The sequence below is a fragment of the Oncorhynchus keta genome, chromosome 25 (assembly GCF_023373465.1).
Source record: "Oncorhynchus keta strain PuntledgeMale-10-30-2019 chromosome 25, Oket_V2, whole genome shotgun sequence".
Taxonomy (NCBI): Eukaryota; Metazoa; Chordata; class Actinopteri; order Salmoniformes; family Salmonidae; genus Oncorhynchus; species Oncorhynchus keta.
The window spans coordinates 37,570,824-37,593,142 of NC_068445.1; the positions used below are offsets into that span (position 1 = coordinate 37,570,824).

The 22,319-nt window shown below is 45.2% G+C and overlaps 1 protein-coding gene across 1 annotated transcript; it reads left to right on the forward strand.

Moving 5' to 3' along the window:
• The first annotated feature begins 169 nt into the window (after window positions 1-169).
• LOC118375390 (heat shock protein beta-8-like) lies at window positions 170-17,767 on the forward strand. The gene is made up of 3 exons (XM_035761930.2): window positions 170-1,042; window positions 3,999-4,062; window positions 16,401-17,767. Exons 1-3 carry the CDS (start codon window positions 640-642, stop codon window positions 16,579-16,581), a joined length of 648 nt encoding a protein of 215 aa, XP_035617823.1. The 5' UTR covers window positions 170-639; the 3' UTR covers window positions 16,582-17,767.
• The last annotated feature ends 4,552 nt before the right edge of the window (window positions 17,768-22,319 follow it).

The window sequence follows — 22,319 nt, forward strand, 5'->3', positions numbered from 1 at the left end:
TTATCCGTGTGGTGACATCAGTGTGTTTGCCCCTTGCTCTCCCCCAGCCTCTGAGTCTCCACCTCTCTCCCAGGCTGCGCCTGAAGCCATGCGTTATTTTCTATTAAAAAGATAATGAGTCACTGGGGTATGGACGGTTTCAACGGACAAGACTGTTGGACTAGTGACACCATCCAGCGCTAATGGCTAAACTTGGACGGACAGGGAGGGGCTTCTTCTGTCAGCTGTTGCGTTGTGGCGCCCGGAGGCACCGCACACTTTCTGGACATTGTTGTGCACACTCACTGTCAGGGAAAACGGTAGACATATAAAACGGTCTTTCAGTCGATATAAGGTCAGTTCAACTCAAAGACTGTATTCAACTTCGAGGATACTAAGGGAAGGGATCGTCACAAGTCGATGTCCGTTATTTTGGGGTGATTCGATGCGTAACTGTCTTGAGCGCAACACTAGAAAAACATAGATAAACTTTTGTTTTTAGCAAATCATCTGGTTTACAACTTTTTTTTCTGATTGTCTACTATATATTTATATTACTTTGGCAATTGTCAGCTTGGGGAGAGTAAACTTGGACAGAGCCAATATTTAAGGTGCCGCTTTTTTCTTACTTTTCTTATTTGGAGCAGCAGCCAGTTGATCATGGCAGAAGACTTCTACACTCTGGGAACGCTGGGGAGTAGGCAGAGGGTCCCCCGAGACCCTTTCAGAGAGAGTCCGTCACTGGCCTCTCGGTTTATGGACGATGACTTTGGGATGTCCCCTTTCCCTGAAGACATGTCAATGGACTGGCCCGGTTGGGCCCGGCCTAGCCGGCTCAGCACGCGGCTTTCCGCACCATTCACGGGCACTCTGCGCACAGGGTTTCCACCAACGCGTGTATCAACTGGGCAGCCGCCTGTGTACAGCACGAGATACAGCGAGTCTCCCCGCAGTTCTCCGACCCAGACGCCGGGAGAGCCGTGGAAAGTTTGTGTGAACGTCCACAGCTTCAAACCAGAGGAACTTAACATCAAAACCAAAGATGGGTTTGTAGAAGTATCAGGTGAGGACATATTAGTTTAGGCTCTATTCAATCTGTATCTCTGCGGCGTTACAGATTGCGCGATATAAATGTAAAGGTAATTTCCGATTGAGGCGTCATACTGTATGCAGCGTTTACAGTGAACGCAATCTCCGATAACGCGGGAACATTGCCTTTAAATTTCAACCACACTGTAACGCTGAACTTCCGCAATACGGATTGAATAGAGCCATAGCCCTACTTCAAATATACAGTAATCGACTTGAACACATCTAAAAAAAAAGGTTTATTGTCAGAGTGCAGTTGCTTTGGGGATCAATAAGAAACATTAACAACTGTACTTATATAGGCTAGTGTTTCACATTTGAAAATAAAATTATATGCATCATCTCATACATGCAATTAAAGTACACAATAGACATGATTATTTACAAAATAGTTATATTCATATTTCAAATATGTACATCATATATTCTCATAGCCAGCTCATATGATAAGGATGTTTGAAGACCCTACAACCTAGTAGGGTCCATGACTTGCAGATTGCCAGCCCTGTTCATCAAGCTCAGGCACCTGTTCAGATGCCTCCAGAATCACTCACCCATGAGACAGATATAGATTTAAGTGAGGAAGTCTCATGACAACAGTCTCTGTCCAGAAGGAGACAAGCAACACACTGCTGTTAGTATTAGAGAATGTTTTGGACCTGTTATTCTGCCCGGTGATAGCTGACGAGACCCTTCAGTAATTTTTTAATCATATGCTCTTGTTGTGCTACCATGCTCTGATCCTAGGAACCAAATACACTGAACAGCTTGTTTCTGGAAGTATTATTCTGCCTGGCGATAGCTGATTAGTGCGTACAGCCCCCTTGAGTATTTAATCAATTCATACAGTATAATCTTTACATTTGTTGTGTTACCAGGCACTGAACTGATTTACTGAAGTAAAATGAACTGAACTGTGCTGATTGTAGAACTAAATAAGTACAGGTGTTATATAAACCTCATATCCAGGGTGTCCATACAATCTTTGAGTTTGTTATGTTTTTACCAGGTCCTGAATGTAGGTTGAAATAAGTATAACATATATTTAAAGCTGTCCATGGCTTCTTTAGACTGTAGACTAAGTATTTAACGGACAACTGAAGAAGGCCAGGTGGAGTGGAAGTTACCGGAGAGAAGAGACTAGGCCTCATACAGAGCTTTTTATAAACACAGTGTTGGTGTGCCATTTGGGTCATTCAGTCAGCTAGCGCCATGGAGCTAAGGCCTGCCTGCCTCTGGGGGCTCTTCCTGACTGCCTGCCTCTGCCTGGCCTGTTCTAAGTGTGTGTCTGTGTGAGCATGTCATAAGCATGTTAAAGTCGGGGTTGACGTGGCCAGTCTGTGCTTTCTCTCATGTCATGTGTTGATAGTAACCGTCAAAAGTCAACCTAACTTTGGCTGAACAGAGTTTTTGCCTTGTAGTAGTTTCTGAGTTATCACAAAGCAGTGTGTCCTTGGTGCTGAAGCAAATAAAAAGACACTTTGAATGGATGTATATCATACTTGCAATTAAGAAACTAATGTGATATGACAAGTGCAGTCTGAGTGTGTTACCAAGGCAGTTAGGAATGTGACATCCGTACCACACGGGACTGAGGGAGGATGAGAGGCTCATGGAGACTGAGAGAGGTTGAGAGGTTCAAGGAGACTGAGAGAGAGGCTGTGGTTGGTTGTGTTCTCTCCAGGACAGTTTCTATTCTCTCCAGACCAGAGCTGTGGTTATGTTTCTATTCTCTCCAGACCAGAGCTGTGGTTATGTTTCTATTCTCTCCAGACCAGAGCTGTGGTTATGTTTCTATTCTCTCCAGACCAGAGCTGTAGTTATGTTTCTATTCTCTCCAGACCAGAGCTGTGGTTATGTTTCTATTCTCTCCAGACCAGAGCTGTGGTTATGTTTCTATTCTCTCCAGACCAGAGCTGTGGTTATGTTTCTATTCTCTCCAGACCAGAGCTGTGGTTATGTTTCTATTCTCTCCAGACCAGAGCTGTAGTTATGTTTCTATTCTCTCCAGACCAGAGCTGTGGTTATGTTTCTATTCTCTCCAGACCAGAGCTGTAGTTATGTTTCTATTCTCTCCAGACCAGAGCTGTGGTTATGTTTCTATTCTCTCCAGACCAGAGCTGTGGTTATGTTTCTATTCTCTCCAGACCAGAGCTGTGGTTATGTTTCTATTCTCTCTAGAGCTCTAGGCCAGTCCAGCACTTTCCTTAGGTGTAGACGTCACACAGCGGGGGTATAAGGTTGCACATAGCTGGGTAGGGCAGTGGCTGCTACGCTGACATTTAGCATTCAGAGCAGCTGCACAGACAGGAGTCATAAACAGGACTTTATTAAGATGAGGTGTCCTTCATTCTGGAGCTTCCCAGATCTTTCCAGATCTTTCCTTCCATTTCTCTCTTCCTCCCTCTGTCAGGGTTGGCGATTTCATCATCTGAGAAGAAGTAGGGTTAAGATGGGAAATGGGTAGGGGTGTTCTGCGTCATTCCTGTGATAATAATAAAGTCCTTTTTAAATTTGCCTAATTAGGAATGTCAGTTAAGAACAAACTCTTATTTACAATGACTGCCTACCAGGGAACAGTGGGTTAACTGCCTTGTTCAAGGGCAGAACATCAGATTTTTACCTTGTCAGTTCATGGATTCGATCCAGCAACCTTTCAGTTACTGGTCCAACGCTCTAACCACTAGGCTACCTGCTGCCCGTTTGAGTTGAATTTAATTTAATTATATGACCCACCCTTACACCAAGGACTATGTCTCAACTCCATGTTAAATTCTGGACTCCACAATCCTGCGTTTCAGAAAACGACAGTGAGATTTTTGCAACATGACATGTTGTTGATTGCATCTCCCACTTATCAGAAGCTATGACCAAGCAAGAGAGATTACACAATTTGACAAAGTATCACTTTCATGTTGTTTTTCCCACAGGGAAACATGAAGAGAAGCAGGAGGAAGGAGGCATCGTGACAAAGAACTTCACAAAGAAGATACAGTGAGTATCCGTAGCTGCCTGGAACAATAACAACAACAACAATAACAAAAACAACCACCGGTAAACTGATGCGCCTTTAGGATCACTTTACTTATTGCAGTCTCCCCAGTACCCACAGATTATCAGCAGTCTCCCCAGTACCCAAAGATTATCAGCAGTCTCCCCAGTACCCACAGATTATCAGCAGTCTCCCCAATACCCACAGATTATCAGCAGTCTCCCCAGTACCCACAGATTATCAGCAGTCTCCCCAGTACCCACAGATTATCAGCAGTCTCCCCAATACCCACAGATTATCAGCAGTCTCCCCAGTACCCACAGATTATCAGCAGTCTCCCCAGTACCCACAGATTATCAGCAGTCTCCCCAGTACCCACAGATTATCAGCAGTCTCCCCAATACCCACAGATTATCAGCAGTCTCCCCAATACCCACAGATTATCAGCAGTCTCCCCAGTACCCACAGATTATCAGCAGTCTCCCCAGTACCCACAGATTATCAGCAGTCTCCCCAGTACCCACAGATTATCACCAGTCTCCCCAATACCCACAGGTTATCAGCAGTCTCCCCAGTACCCACAGATTATCAGCAGTCTCCCCAGTACCCACAGATTATCAGCAGTCTCCCCAGTACCCACAGATTATCAGCAGTCTCCCCAATACCCACATTTTATCAGCAGTCTCCCCAATACCCACAGATTATCAGCAGTCTCCCCAGTACTCACAGATTATCAGCAGTCTCCCCAGTACCCACAGATTATCAGCAGTCTCCCCAGTACCCACAGATTATCAGCAGTCTCCCCAGTACCCACAGATTATCAGCAGTCTCCCCAGTACCCACAGATTATCAGCAGTCTCCCCAGTACCCACAGATTATCAGCAGTCTCCCCAGTACCCACAGATTATCAGCAGTCTCCCCAGTACCCACAGATTATCAGCAGTCTCCCCAATACCCACATATTATCAGCAGTCTCCCCAGTACCCACAGATTATCAGCAGTCTCCCCAGTACCCACAGATTATCAGCAGTCTCCCCAGTACCCACAGATTATCACCAGTCTCCCCAATACCCACAGATTATCAGCAGTCTCCCCAGTACCCACAGATTATCAGCAGTCTCCCCAATACCCACAGATTATCAGCAGTCTCCCCAGTGCCCACAGATTATCACCATTCTCCCCAATACCCACAGATTATCAGCAGTCTCCCCAGTACCCAAAGATTATCAGCAGTGTCCCCAGTACCCACAGATTATCAGCAGTCTCCCCAATACCCACATATTATCAGCAGTCTCCCCAGTACCCACAGATTATCAGCAGTCTCCCCAGTACCCACAGATTGTCAGCAGTCTCCCCAGTACCCACAGATTATCAGCAGTCTCCCCAGTACCCACAGATTATCACCAGTCTCCCCAATACCCACAGATTATCAGCAGTCTCCCCAGTACCCACAGATTATCAGCAGTCTCCCCAATACCCACAGATTATCACCAGTCTCCCCAATACCCACAGATTATCAGCAGTCTCCCCAATACCCACAGATTATCAGCAGTCTCCCCAATACCCGCAGATTATCAGCAGTCTCCCCAGTACACACAGATTATCAGCAGTCTCCCCAATACCCACAGATTATCAGCAGTCTCCCCAATACCCACAGATTATCAGCAGTCTCCCCAGTATCCACAGATCATCAGCAGTCTCCCCAATACCCACAGATTATCAGCAGTCTCCCCAGTACCCACAGATTATCAGCAGTCTCCCCAGTACCCACAGATTATCAGCAGTCTCCCCAGTACCCACAGATTACCAGCAGTCTCCCCAGTACCCACAGATTATCAGCAGTCTCCCCAGTACCCACAGATTATCCGCAGTCTCCCCAGTACCCACAGATTATCAGCAGTCTCCCCAGTACCCACAGATTATCAGCAGTCTCCCCAATACCCACATATTATCAGCAGTCTCCCCAGTACCCACAGATTATCAGCAGTCTCCCCAGTACCCACAGATTATCAGCAGTCTCCCCAATACCCACATATTATCAGCAGTCTCCCCAGTACCCACAGATTATCAGCAGTCTCCCCAGTACCCACAGATTATCAGCAGTCTCCCCAATACCCACATATTATCAGCAGTCTCCCCAGTACCCGCAGATTATCAGCAGTCTCCCCAGTACCCACAGATTATCAGCAGTCTCCCCAATACCCACATATTATCAGCAGTCTCCCCAGTACCCACAGATTATCAGCAGTCTCCCCAGTACCCACAGATTATCAGCAGTCTCCCCAGTACCCACAGATTATCAGCAGTCTCCCCAGTACCCACAGATTATCACCAGTCTCCCCAATACCCCCAGATTATCAGCAGTCTCCCCAGTACCCACAGATTATCAGCAGTCTCCCCAGTACCCACAGATTATCAGCAGTCTCCCCAGTACCCACAGATTATCAGCAGTCTCCCAATACCCACAGCTTATCAGCAGTCTCCCCAATACCCACAGATTATCAGCAGTCTCCCCAGTACTCACAGATTATCAGCAGTCTCCCCAGTACCCACAGATTATCAGCAGTCTCCCCAGTACCCACAGATTATCAGCAGTCTCCCAGTACCCACAGATTATCAGCAGTCTCCCCAGTACCCACAGATTATCAGCAGTCTCCCCAGTACCCACAGATTATCAGCAGTCTCCCCAGTACCCACAGATTATCAGCAGTCTCCCCAGTACCCACAGATTATCAGCAGTCTCCCAATACCCACATATTATCAGCAGTCTCCCAGTACCCACAGATTATCAGCAGTCTCCCAGTACCCACAGATTATCAGCAGTCTCCCCAGTACCCACAGATTATCAGCAGTCTCCCCAGTACCCACAGATTATCACCAGTCTCCCCAATACCCACAGATTATCAGCAGTCTCCCCAGTACCCACAGATTATCAGCAGTCTCCCCAATACCCACAGATTATCAGCAGTCTCCCCAGTGCCCACAGATTATCACCATTCTCCCCAATACCCACAGATTATCAGCAGTCTCCCCAGTACCCACAGATTATCAGCAGTCTCCCCAGTACCCACAGATTATCAGCAGTCTCCCCAATACCCACATATTATCAGCAGTCTCCCCAGTACCCACAGATTATCAGCAGTCTCCCCAGTACCCACAGATTATCAGCAGTTCCCCAGTACCCACAGATTATCAGCAGTCTCCCCAGTACCCACAGATTATCACCAGTCTCCCCAATACCCACAGATTATCAGCAGTCTCCCAGTACCCACAGATTATCAGCAGTCTCCCCAATACCCACAGATTATCACCAGTCTCCCCAATACCCACAGATTATCAGCAGTCTCCCCAATACCCACAGATTATCAGCAGTCTCCCACCCGCAGATTATCAGCAGTCTCCCAGTACCCACAGATTATCAGCAGTCTCCCCAATACCCACAGATTATCAGCAGTCTCCCCAGTATCCACAGATTATCAGCAGTCTCCCCAATACCCACAGACTATCAGCAGTCTCCCCAGTACCCACAGATTATCAGCACTCTCCCCAATACCCACAGATTATCAGCAGTCTCCCCAGTACCCACAGATTATCAGCAGTCTCCCCAATACCCACAGATTATCAGCAGTCTCCCCAATACCCACAGATTATCAGCAGTCTCCCCAGTACCCACAGATTATCAGCAGTCTCCCCAGTACCCACAGATTATCAGCAGTCTCCCCAGTACCCACAGATTACCAGCAGTCTCCCCAGTACCCACAGATTATCAGCAGTCTCCCCAGTACCCACAGATTATCAGCAGTCTCCCCAGTACCCACAGATTATCAGCAGTCTCCCCAGTACCCACAGATTATCAGCAGTCTCCCCAATACCCACATATTATCAGCAGTCTCCCCAGTACCCACAGATTATCAGCAGTCTCCCCAGTACCCACAGATTATCAGCAGTCTCCCCAATACCCACATATTATCAGCAGTCTCCCCAGTACCCACAGATTATCAGCAGTCTCCCCAGTACCCACAGATTATCAGCAGTCTCCCCAATACCCACATATTATCAGCAGTCTCCCCAGTACCCACAGATTATCAGCAGTCTCCCCAGTACCCACAGATTATCAGCAGTCTCCCCAGTACCCACAGATTATCAGCAGTCTCCCCAGTACCCACAGATTATCACCAGTCTCCCCAATACCCCCAGATTATCAGCAGTCTCCCCAGTACCCACAGATTATCAGCAGTCTCCCCAATACCCACAGATTATCAGCAGTCTCCCCAGTGCCCACAGATTATCACCAGTCTCCCCAATACCCACAGATTATCAGCAGTCTCCCCAGTACCCACAGATTATCAGCAGTGTCCCCAGTACCCACAGATTATCAGCAGTCTCCCCAATACCCACATATTATCAGCAGTCTCCCCAGTACCCACAGATTATCAGCAGTCTCCCCAGTACCCACAGATTATCAGCAGTCTCCCCAGTACCCACAGATTATCAGCAGTCTCCCCAGTACCCACAGATTATCACCAGTCTCCCCAATACCCACAGATTATCAGCAGTCTCCCCAGTACCCACAGATTATCAGCAGTCTCCCCAATACCCACAGATTATCACCAGTCTCCCCAATACCCACAGATTATCAGCAGTCTCCCCAATACCCACAGATTATCAGCAGTCTCACCAATACCCGCAGATTATCAGCAGTCTCCCCAGTACACACAGATTATCAGCAGTCTCCCCAATACCCACAGATTATCAGCAGTCTCCCCAATACCCACAGATTATCAGCAGTCTCCCCAGTATCCACAGATTATCAGCAGTCTCCCCAATACCCACAGACTATCAGCAGTCTCCCCAGTACCCACAGATTATCAGCACTCTCCCCAATACCCACAGATTATCAGCAGTCTCCCCAGTACCCACAGATTATCAGCAGTCTCCCCAATACCCACAGATTATCAGCAGTCTCCCCAATACCCACAGATTATCAGCAGTCTCCCCAGTACACACAGATTATCAGCAGTCTCCCCAGTACCCACAGATTATCAGCAGTCTCCCCAATACCCACAGATTATCAGCAGTCTCCCCAGTCAGATTATCCCAGTACCCAGTACCCACAGATTATCAGCAGTCTCCCCAATACCCACATATTATCTGCAGTCTCCCCAGTACCCACAGATTATCAGCAGTCTCCCCAATACCCACAGATTATCAGCAGTCTCCCCAATACCCACAGATTATCAGCAGTCTCCCCAGTACCCACAGATTATCAGCAGTCTCCCCAGTACCCACAGATTATCAGCAGTCTCCCCAGTACCCACAGATTATCAGCAGTCTCCCCAGTACCCACAGATTATCAGCAGTCTCCCCAGTACCCACAGATTATCAGCAGTCTCCCCAGTACCCACAGATTATCAGCAGTCTCCCCAGTACCCACAGATTATCAGCAGTCTCCCCAGTACCCACAGATTATCAGTCTCCCCAATACCCACATATTATCAGCAGTCTCCCCAGTACCCACAGATTATCAGCAGTCTCCCCAGTACCCACAGATTATCAGCAGTCTCCCCAGTACCCACAGATTATCAGCAGTCTCCCCAGTACCCACAGATTATCACCAGTCTCCCCAATACCCACAGATTATCAGCAGTCTCCCCAGTACCCACAGATTATCAGCAGTCTCCCCAGTACCCACAGATTATCAGCAGTCTCCCCAGTACCCACAGATTATCAGCAGTCTCCCCAGTACCCACAGATTATCAGCAGTCTCCCCAGTACCCACAGATTATCACCAGTCTCCCCAATACCCACAGATTATCAGCAGTCTCCCCAGTACCCACAGATTATCAGCAGTCTCCCCAATACCCACAGATTATCAGCAGTCTCCCCAGTGCCCACAGATTATCACCATTCTCCCCAATACCCACAGATTATCAGCAGTCTCCCCAGTACCCAAAGATTATCAGCAGTGTCCCCAGTACCCACAGATTATCAGCAGTCTCCCCAATACCCACATATTATCAGCAGTCTCCCCAGTACCCACAGATTATCAGCAGTCTCCCCAGTACCCACAGATTATCAGCAGTCTCCCCAGTACCCACAGATTATCACCAGTCTCCCCAATACCCACAGATTATCAGCAGTCTCCCCAGTACCCACAGATTATCAGCAGTCTCCCCAATACCCACAGATTATCACCAGTCTCCCCAATACCCACAGATTATCAGCAGTCTCCCCAATACCCACAGATTATCAGCAGTCTCCCCAATACCCACAGATTATCAGCAGTCTCCCCAGTACACACAGATTATCAGCAGTCTCCCCAATACCCACAGATTATCAGCAGTCTCCCCAGTACCCACAGATTATCAACAGTCTCCCCAATACCCACAGATTATCACCAGTCTCCCCAGTACCCATAGATTATCAGCAGTCTCCCCAATACCCACAGATTATCAGCAGTCTCCCCAGTACCCACAGCAGTCTCCCCAATACCCACAGATTATCAGCAGTCTCCCCAATACCCACAGATTATCAGCAGTCTCCCAGTACCCACAGATTATCAGCAGTCTCCCCAGTACCCACAGATTATCAGCAGTCTCCCCAGTACCTACAGATTATCAGCAGTCTCCCAATACCCCAGTCTCCCCAGTACCCACAGATTATCACCAGTCTCCCCAATACCCACAGATTATCAGCAGTCTCCCCAATACCCGCAGATTATCAGCAGTCTCCCCAGTACACACAGATTATCAGCAGTCTCCCCAAAACCCACAGATTATCAGCAGTCTCCCCAATACCCACAGATTATCAGCAGTCTCCCCAGTATCCACAGATTATCAGCAGTCTCCCCAATACCCACAGACTATCAGCAGTCTCCCCAGTACCCACAGATTATCACCACTCTCCCCAATACCCACAGATTATCAGCAGTCTCCCCAATACCCACATATTATCTGCAGTCTCCCCAGTACCCACAGATTATCAGCAGTCTCCCCAATACCCACAGATTATCAGCAGTTTCCCCAATACCCACAGATTATCAGCAGTCTCCCCAGAACCCACAGATTATCAGCAGTCTCCCCAGTACCCACAGATTATCAGCAGTCTCCCCAGTACCCACAGAGTATCAGCAGTCTCCCCAGTAACCACAGATTATTAGCAGTCTCCCCAATACCCACAGATTATCAGCAGTCTCCCCAGTAACCACAGATTATCAGCAGTCTCCCCAATACCCACAGATTATCAGCAGTTTCCCCAATACCCACAGATTATCAGCAGTCTCCCCAATACCCACAAATTATCAGCAGTCTCCCCAGTACCCACAGATTATCAGCAGTCTCCCCAGTACCCACAGGTTTTCAGCAGTCTCCCCAGTACCCACAGATTATCAGCAGTCTCCCCAGTACCCACAGGTTTTCAGCAGTCTCCCCAGTACCCACAGATTATCAGACAGACATTTCACACATCGATTGTTATACAATCCAATATAAAAAAATGTTGTCTCATTCCTAGGCACGCAAAACAATGACAACAACTGATAAACAGTTGTTCCTTTAGGATTACCCTACTTCCTACACTCTCCCCACGGGTCATCAGATATTTCAAACAGCTATTTTCATATCAGCCAATATTTAAGGTGCCGCTCATTCCTAGACGCCCTAAACATCAACAACCGATAAACAGTTGTTCCTTTAGGATTACGCTACCTCCTACAGTCTTCCCACAGCTAATCTAGCAGACATTTTAAACATCTATTGTCATATGATCTTATATCTAAAAATCAGCTGATTGTCCCAGTATCCCAAGAAAGGCATCTAGTGTGTAGAATGTTCCATAGAGCCATGCCCCTGTTAATTGGGACTATGGAATATCAGACAGTGGTGCTAATCATGAGTACAGGGGCACTGCCTTGCCTTCCAAATAGCACTGTCTTCCCTACAGTACACAAATTATATTATTATATATTAACACACTATAGGTCCCAGTCAAAAGTAGTGTACTATATAGGGAATAAGGGGCCATTTGGGACACAGGTAGTGTCTTACAGGCATCACTTCAATGTAGTTCATTTCCCCTTGGCTAATTAGTAGGCAGCTGGTCTGCACCGGCTCCAGCACTACTCTCTCTGTCATCATATCACCAAGCCTTGTAATTGGAATCCCTTAGATCACACAAACACTCACACCTGCACGCACACACACACAAACACACACACACACACACGTTGTGCTCCAGCTAAGCTAAACCAGAAGCAAGAGACGGACTGAGAGATAGAATAGTGTGTATAAAAATAACTGTCCTCAATACAGGAATTCTCTGGCTGTAGAGTACAGTAGGCTACACTCAGTGGAGAGGGAGAGAGAGAGAGGGAGAGAGAGGGAGAGAGGGAGAGGGAGAGAGAGAGAGAGAGAGAGGAGACATTCCTGTACTGCCTAATCTAATGTATACATGCATGAGAAACCGTATGTTGTTTTTAGTCTAAAAGACTGGAGCTGGGCTATTTCTGGCAGGTTATTCAACTCTGATGCACATTGAGTCGAGTCACAGTCAACGGCCTTTAACTGTGACTGTATTCATGATACTGCTCGGCTTCTTTTGACATGATTGATCTATCAATTGATTGTGGTCTTATAGGATGGTGTCTGTAGAGATAGAATTCAATTAAAATGATTCACTACAGAACATTTTTCTCTAAATGTTCTGGAGTGAAAATATAGTGCATCGCCAAGGTTAACTACTTTAGTTATTCAAGAAGCAAACACACTGTAACTCAATGTCCCTGGAAGTCTCTCTCTGGAATGACATTCCTGTGTGTTCTGCTATGAAGGTCTCAGTGTGTTTGTTATTCAGGGCTGTGGGTGGATTGTCATTGTCACTTTGCCTCCTGTCTCTATTCCTGTGATAGACATAATAATACTGGACTGCTTCAGATTGACTCAGTCCATCAGCTGCACTGGCACACACACACACACACACACACACACACACACACACACACACACACACACACACACACACACACACACACACACACACACACACACACACACACACACACACACACACACACACACACACACACACACTCAGACACACACACACACACACACACACACACACACACACACACACACACACACACACACACACACACACACACACACACACACACACACACACACACACACACACACACACACACACACACACACACACACACACACACACACTAACTCACACATACACACACTCACTCACAACAACTGATCACTCACTCACACAGACAAACACACACACGCTCTGTGTCTTTCTCTCACTTTCCCTCTCTTCTATCTCTCCTCTCTCTCTCTTCCCCCAAGCCCTGTTTCACTACCCCTGATTCTTTAAAAAACTGGACAGTTTTTGGCAGCCATACAGAATCAATAGGCTAGATGAAAAGAAGTGTAGCCTGAGTTAAACAAAAACCCCATCCGGACAGATAAGGCTCTACAGCCCGGTGTGGCTCGTAATAAGCCGGATGAGTGATTTGACTTTGCCAGAGAGACACTGACTATGCCATACTGCATTGAGAAAATAAGGGACCGTGAATTGAAGCCTTGAAGCCAGGGGTGATTTATCCTGAACTCTTCAGTCGCTTCCAACTTTCCACACATGAGTGTGTCTGAGGGATCTCTTTCCCCTCACTCTTTCCCTTCTATCCATTGGTCACTGGCCTCCTTGAACTCCTGTCTTATAGACAAGCAATTGTCTGTTGTGTGTGAAGATGGTAGACTGTAGAGGGGTTATGCTAATGAAATGGAGGGTAGACTCTAGGTCTAGGCCTGTGAGGCTGGGTTGTTTATTTAAGGACCTAGGAACACTTGGCAGCTCATATGGAAACTCCTGTGATGGATGGACGGAGGGCTTTATTTGGCCATGCTCCTTGACAAAGACCAGATACCAGTCCATTTGGGGTCGCTGTCTCTCGTTCGTTCTCGCTCTTTCTCTCCCCTCCCTCTCTCTCTGTCCTTCTGGTGTTTTCTCTTCTCTCTCTCTCTCTCTCTCTCTCTCTCTCTCTCTCTCTCTCTCTCTCTCTCTCTCTCTCTCTCTCTCTCTCTCTCTTTATCTCTCTCTCTGTCTGTGGGTCTGTCTTTATTTCACTCTCTCTGGCTACTCTATCTCTCACTCTCTGTCTTTCTTTCTTTCTTTCTCTCTCGCAATTTATCTGACTGACAACGTTAGCATCTGTAAGCAAGGTCACACATATGACGAGAATGTGTGTTTAGAATTGTTATGGGATGGACATGCTACTACAGTGTCATAAGTGAGAAAAGACAAGACAAACCTCAGTATAGGTTAATAAATACCACACTGATGTTTGTGGGATACAAGGCTAGTTCTAGCTCAAACCCAGAGCCATACAGTATACTTCTGTCTGGGCTATCTTCCAATGATACTGTATTTCCTATCTTCTCCAAGGTCATCTTTGAATCTCTGTCTGTTTATCTCATATTGGTCCAATCAGAGCAGGGTTGTGTCTAAAAAAGCAACCGATTCCCTATATAGTGCACTAATTCTGACCGGTGCATTCTAACTGGTTAAAAGTAGTGCACTACATAGGGAATAGGATACCATTTCAAGCTCTGTCAGTTTATCTCATATTGGTCCAATCACACAAGTCCTCCTCTCTCCATCCTTCAGAATTCTCCTAAACATTTTGACGGAAGGTAATACTATATCTCACTTTTATTCCTGTCAACACAGAACTCATTTCTCTCTCTCTCTTTCACACTCTCTCTTTCTCTCACTCTAACTAAATAAATGTATCTCTCCCTCTCTCTAAACTCTCTGTCTCTCTCTCTCTCGCGCTCTACACTCTGTCTCTTCCTCGTTCTCTCTCCCTTTTTATTTATTTATTTTATTTCACCTTTATTTAACCAGGTAGGCAAGTTGAGAACAAGTTCTCATTTACAATTGTGACCTGGCCAAGATAAAGCAAAGCAGTTCGACAGATACAACGACACAGAGTTACACATGGAGTAAAACAAACATACAGTCAATAATACAGTATAAACAAGTCTATATACAATGTGAGCAAATGAGGTGAGATAAGGGAGGTAAAGGCAAAAAAGGCCATGGTGGCAAAGTAAATACAATATAGCAAGTAAAACACTGGAATGGTAGTTTTCTGGAATGGTAGTTTTCTGGAATGGTAGTTTTCTGGTATGGTAGTTTGCTGGAATGGTAGTTTTCTGGAATGGTAGTTTTCTCGAATGGTAGTTTTCTGGTATGGTAGTTTCTCTCTTTCCTTTAGAATTCTCTTAAACATTTTCACAGAAGGTAAAAATATCTCACTGAATCTCTCTTGCTCTATTTCTCTCTCTCTCATTCCCCCCCTTTCTTTCTTTCTTTCTTTCTTTCTTTCTTTCTTTCTTTCTTTCTTTCTTTCTTTCTTTCTTTCTCTCTCTCTCTCTCTCTTTCCCACTCTCACTACACATTTATGAGGAAGCCATTTATGCTAATCTAGTCATATAAAGTATGTATCATATTTTCAGTACAAAAACCATGGAGGAAAATAGAGAAAGAAAAACTTGAAATTGTCTGCTAGCCGTCCACCTGGCTGTTGGGATGAGCTGGTTAGAAAAGTATGTAGATGGAAATTGCAGGTGATAATAAACTTTGCATCAGGCAGCCATTTTATGTATAATTGGAATCTTTATTTCTCAGTCCTGCGCCTGGAGCGAGTCCGTCTCATTTCTTCTTCTTCTTTATTATTCTCTCCCTCATGGCGCCACAAAGATGATGGCAGCCAGAACATTTTAATGAAAACCTGGAAAATACATTTACATTTATCTCTGGGGTGTGAGATTACGTATTCGGAATGAGCGAAGGCCAAAGAGGGAGAGAAAAAAATAGTTTTCAACAACAATTTCATCTGCAGTCAAGGTTTCTCCTCACGGACAGTTTTACACCCTCTGTTTATAACTGATAGTGTTAAATCCTCTGTTTATAACTGATAGTGTTAAATCCTCTGTTTATAACTGATAGTGTTAAATCCTCTGTTTATAACTGATAGTGTTAAATCCTCTGTTTATAACTGATAGTGTTAAATCCTCTGTATATAACTGCAGGCTGTTGACAAGATGTCAATCAAATCTGTGTCTTGGCACCGAACGGTATTTGCCGTACTGCTGCGGTGAGGTTCATGTTTTTAAGATGTCCAAGCACAGGGGTGTACACTTCATTTTTTCCTGCTCTTTCTCTCACACCTGTTCTCTCTGTTGTTATAGTTACCAACCTTTTCAAGACCCTCTATGTACGAGTCTCTCACATATGTTCTCTCTTTCTCTCTCCTTCCCAGGATTCCAACCGACGTTGACCCTGTGACGGTCTTCGCCTCCTTGTCGCCAGAGGGGGTGTTGATCATCGAGGCGCGGCAGAGCCCTCCCTACTACCTCTTCAGTAACGAAGGTCCCCAGGGAGAGATGGAGGAGGCCAGCCAGAGCCAAGAGGCCAGGCCCCAGGAGGCCGCCATGGTCTAGGACGAAGCCCAGGACCGAGCTCTCTTCCCTGGGGGGACACAGGCTCACCCCGGGCCCCCAATTCGGGGCAACCATGACGTACAGAGCCACATTTGACCCAAAAATCATTTTTGTTTGATTATTGACACTAATGCAACTCCATAATTGAGCATCCAGCAGAGTAGAGGAAGTAGGGGAAGTCTTGGAGACCCTCAGCATATGTTGTAGCACCCTACATCACTCTATTCCCTTTGTAGACTACTTCTGACCCCTATATAGGGAATAGGGTGCCAAAGAAACACCCTGATTTTCATTTTGAGTGTAAAGTAATCTCTCAATCATCCCCCTAAAATATATATATTTTTGTGTATCTCTTGGTAGCCATGCTGCTTGGTTCTCGCACCAATTTAATTACAAGTCACAAACTAAATCAATCCCACTGTCTCACAGTAGCATTGCTACACTAAACTGGTACAGCATGCCGTCCATTCTATGCTGTCCCAGGTATATGCAGTGCTGAACTGACCTGTTCAGATACAGACAGAGGCTGGCTCAAGGCTGGGAGCCCCGTCTACCTGGGTCGGTCCGTAATGTCATGTCTCCCTTCAGTATTTCACACCTTATTTGACCGATATGCATCATGCAATGTCTTTTATGTGTAATTGATCCGTTGTCAATCATATTATGTTGAATGGGTAAATTAAAGAAGCTCATTGAAATTCATAAGGAAGTCGTACAATATGACTGAGTGGGAAGATAAGTTATAGTCTCATTATCGTTATAGTGTGTTATAGTGTGTGTTGGTATTGTATTATACCCCAATGTAGGTGACTGACTGTAAATAAATTGCACTGTAGCTTACCTACCATATATACCGATCCGGTCTATTCAAGTGCCGTAATTGCCCTAACTAGAGGTCTTACAAAATAATGTTCTTTGCATTTTTTTATTTGTACATGTGATAATGATGTTGTGTTGGTTCTTGGTACAAAGGTAATAAACTTTTTGCCAGACTTCTCCCATCCCTCTCTCCTCACCTCCCTCCTCCTCCCCCACTCTCTCTCCCATCCCTCCCTCCTCTCTGCCCTCCCTACTCCTACCCCCCCACTCTCTCTCTCCCATCCCTCCCTCCTCTCCTTCTCCCTCTCGTCCCTCTTCTTGATATCTTTGTATTTGTTTATGCAAATAAAACCTCCCATAAATCCCAGTGTGTGTTCACATCTGTGTGTTTTGTTCTGTGGATTTGTGTAACGTTTAGGCCAGAGTCCAAGATGTCCGTCTGACAGTGCCCAACAACAGTAATTGGGTAACATATCAGTGCATTTGGAAAGTATTCAGACCCCTTGACTTTTTCTACATATTTTTACTTTACAGCCTGATTATAAAATTGATTACATTGTTTTTTTCTTCTCAATCTACACACAATACCCCATAATGACAAAGCAAATACAGGTTTAGATTTTTGTTGCAATCTTATTAAAAATACAAAATCTGAAATGTCACATTTACATAAGTATTCAGACCCTTTACTCAGTACTATGTTGAAGCACATTTAGCAGCAATTACAGCCTTGAGTCTTCTTGGGTACGACGCTACAAGCTGGGCACACCTGTATTTGGGGAGTTTCACCCATTCTTCTCTGCAGATCCTCTCAAACTCTTGTCAGGTTGGATGGGGAGCGTCGCTGCACAGCTATTTTCAGGTCTCCAGAGATCTTTCAGAGGGTAACAGGCTCTATCTGGGCCACTTAAGGTCATTCACAGACTTGTCCCTAAGCCCCTCTTGCGTTGTCTTGGCCATGTGCTTAGGGTTGTTGTCCTGTTTGAAGGTGAACCTTCGCCCCAGTCTAAGGTCCTGAGCGCTCTGGAGCAGGTTTTCATCAAGGATCTCTCTGTACTTTGCTCCATTCATCTTTCCTTCCATACTGACTAGTCTCCCAGTCCGTTCCGGTGAAAAACATCCCCACATGATGCCGCCACCACCATGCTTCACTGTAGGGATGGTGCCAGGTTTCCTCCAGACATGATGCTGCCACCACCATGCTTCACTGTAGGGATGGTGCCAGGTTTCCTCCAGACATGATGCTGCCACCACCGTGCTTCACCTTAGAGCTTGTGCCAGGTTTCCTCCACACGGGAGGCTTGGCGTTCAGGCCAAAAAGTTCACTCTTGGTTTCATCAGACCAGATAATCTTACTTCTCATGCTCTGAGAGTACTTTATGTGCCATTTGGAAAACTGCAAGCGGGCTGCCATGTGCCTTTTACAGAGAAGTGGCTTCCATTTGGCCACTCTACCATAAAAGCCTGATTGGTGGAGTGCTGCAGAGACGATTGTCCTTCTGGAAGGCCCCATCTCCACAGAGGAACTCTGGAGCTCTGTCTGAGTGACCATCATGTTCATGGTCACCTCCCTGACCAAGGCCCTTCTCCCCCGTTTGCTCAGTTTGGCCGAGCGGCCAGCTCTAGGAAGAATCTTGGTGGTTCCAACTTCCTCTATTTAAGAATGATGGAGGCCACTGTGTTCTTGGGGACCTTCAATGCTGCAGAAATGTTTTGGTACCCTTCCCCAGATCTTTGCCTCGCCACAATCTTGTCTCGGAGCTCTACAGACACTTCCTTTGACCTCGTGGCTTGGTTGTTGCTCTGACATGCACTGTCAACTGTGGGACCTTATATAGACAGATGTGTTAGTTTCCAAATCATTTCCAATAAATTGAATTTACCGCAGGTGGACTTCAATCAAGTTGAATAAAGTAGAAACAGGATGATCAATAGAAACAGGATGATCAATAGAAGGATGATCAATAGAAGGATGATCAATAGAAACAGGATGCACCTGAGCTCAAATTCGAGTCTCATATCAAAGGGTCTGAATACTTACAGTTGAAAAAAAACTCGTTTTTTTCAACCTCTCCACAAATTTCACGTTAACAAACAATAGTTTTGGCAAGTCGGTTAGGACATCTACTTTGTGCATGACACAAGTAATTTATCCAAAAATTATTTACAGACAGATTATTTCACTTATAATTCACTGTATCACAATTCCAGTGGGTCAGAAGTTTACATACACTAAGTTGACTGTGCCTTTAAACGACTTGGAAAATTCCAGAAAATGATGTCATGGCTTTCGAAGCTTCTGATAGGCTAATTGACATCATTTGAGTCAATTGGAGGTGTACCTGTGGATGTATTTCAAGGCCTAACTTCAAACTCAGTGTCGCTTTGCTTGACATCATGGGAAAATCAAAAGAAATCAGCCAAGACCTCGGAAAGATAATTGTAGACATCCACAAGTCTGGTTCATCCTTGGGAGCAATTTCCAAATGGCTGAAGGTACCACATTCATCTGTACAAACAATAGTACGCAAGTATAAACACCATGGGGCCACGCAGCCGCCATACCACTCAGGAAGGAGACGTGTTCTGTCTCATAGAGATGAACGTACTTTGGTGCGAAAAGTGCAAATCAATCCCAGAAAAACAGCAAAGGTGTAACGACTGTAGGTGGAAGAAGGACCAAGGTGCAGCGTGGTAAGTGTTCATATTTCTTTAATGAACTGAACACTGAATAAACAAAAACAACAAAGGGAGAACCCAAAACGGTCCTACAAGGTGAAAAACACTAAACAGAAATTAACTACCCACAAAAACCCAGTAGGAAAAGGCTACCTAAGTATGGTTCTCAATGAGAGACAACGATACACAGCTGCCTCTGCTTGAGAACCACACCCGGCCAAACAACAACGAAATCCAAAACATAGAAAATGAACATAGAATGCCCACCCTGGCCAGGGCGTGACAAAAGGACCTTGTGAAGATGCTGGAGGAAACAGGTACAAAGTATCTATATCCACAGTAAAACGAGTCCTATATACACATAACCTGAAAGGCCGCTCAGCAAGGAACAAGCCACTGCTCCAAATCTGCCATAAAAAAAGACAGACTACGGTTTGCAATTGCACATGGTGACAAAGATCATACTTTTTGGAGAAATGTCCTCTGGTCTGATGAAACAGTAATAGAACTGTTTGGCCATAATGACCACAGTTATGTTTGGAGGAAAAAGGGAACACCATCCCAACTGTGAAGCACGCGGGAGGCAGCATCATGTTGTGGGGGTGCTTTGCTGCAGGAGGGACTGGTGGACTTCACAAAATAGACGGCATCATAAGGAGAGAAAATTATGTGGATATATTGAAGCAACATCTGAAGACATCGGTCAGGAAGTTAAAGCTTGGTCGCAAATGGGTCTTCCAAATGGACAATGATCCCAAGCATACTTCCAAAGTTGTGGCAAAATGGCTTAAGGACAACAAAGTCAAGATATTGGATTTTTCCATCACAAAGCCCTGACCTCAATCCTATTGAAAATGTGTGGACAGAACTGAAAAAGCATGTGCTAGCCAAGGAGGCCTACAAACCTGACTCAGTTACACCAGCTCTGTCAGGAGGAATGGGCCAAAATTCACCCAACCTATATAGCTTGTGGAAGGCTACCTGAAACGTTTGACCCAAGTTAAACTATTTAAAGGCAATGCTACCAAATACTAATTGAGTGCATGTAAACTTCAGACCCACTGTGAATGTGATGAAAGAAATAAAATATCAAATAAATCATTCTCTCTACTATTATTCTGACATTTCACATTCTTAAAATAAAGTGGTGATCCTAACTGACCTAAAACAGGGAATTTTTTACTCTGATTAAATGTCAGGAATTGTGAAAAACTGAGTTTAAATGTATTTGGCTAAGGTGTACGTAAACTTCGGACTTGCATTTTTCTTTTAATGCATTTCTGAAAACCTGTTTAAACTTTGTCATTATGGGGTATTGTGACGTCATTATGGGGTATTGTGATGTCATTATGGGGTATTGTGTGTAGACTGCTGAGGATCAACATTTATTTAATCCATTTTAGAATAAGGCTGTAACATAACAACATTTGGAAAAAGTAAAATGGTCTAAATCATTTCCGAATGCACTCTATTGGTGTGTGTTTCAAGTGGCACCCTTTCCCTTTATAATCAACCAATCATGGTCCATAGGGCTCTGGTCAAACGTTGTGCACTTTACATGAAGTCTATAGGGTCACATTTGGGATGCAACCCAAGGATGAATACAGGGGAGTTTGTCACTGCCAAGGGTGAGCGGCAATAAGAGGGCATTACTAGATTAGTTATTTCACTTCAGGGTGAACAATTGGAGGATTATGTCGCTTGCAAATTAGTGTTGAATTCAGATGAAGGTGTTTTGAAGGCACGGTGTTAGAATTCAAATGTTGGGGATGTCCCGAGAATAGGCTTCTAGTTATCGCTAGAATTCATTCTGATTCTGTCAACAAATCTGTTTTATCCTCCTATTTTACTGAGTGGAGCTAAAACCCTTCCATTGTGATGTTGTATTGTAGCTATGATCAAAACCATGGTCGTCTCCTTGGCCAAGTTGCTCATCCTGAACTGACACATATACTGTAAAACCCAGCTGTGCAAACATGCTGTATGATGTTTGTCTACTCCTTTAAAGGCATTATAATGAATGAATCTTCATTATCTCAACGGTAACTGTATGCATGTGATTATCAACTAGAAAAGGTTATTTTTTGTAGGTGGCTGTGTCAATATGATCACACAAGGAATACCAAAACAGATGGAATATTGATGGTAAGTCGCTCTGGAAAAGAGTGTATGTTAAATGACTAAAATGTAAATGTAAATGATTGTAACAAAATGAACGACAACAGGACAAAGCATCAGCT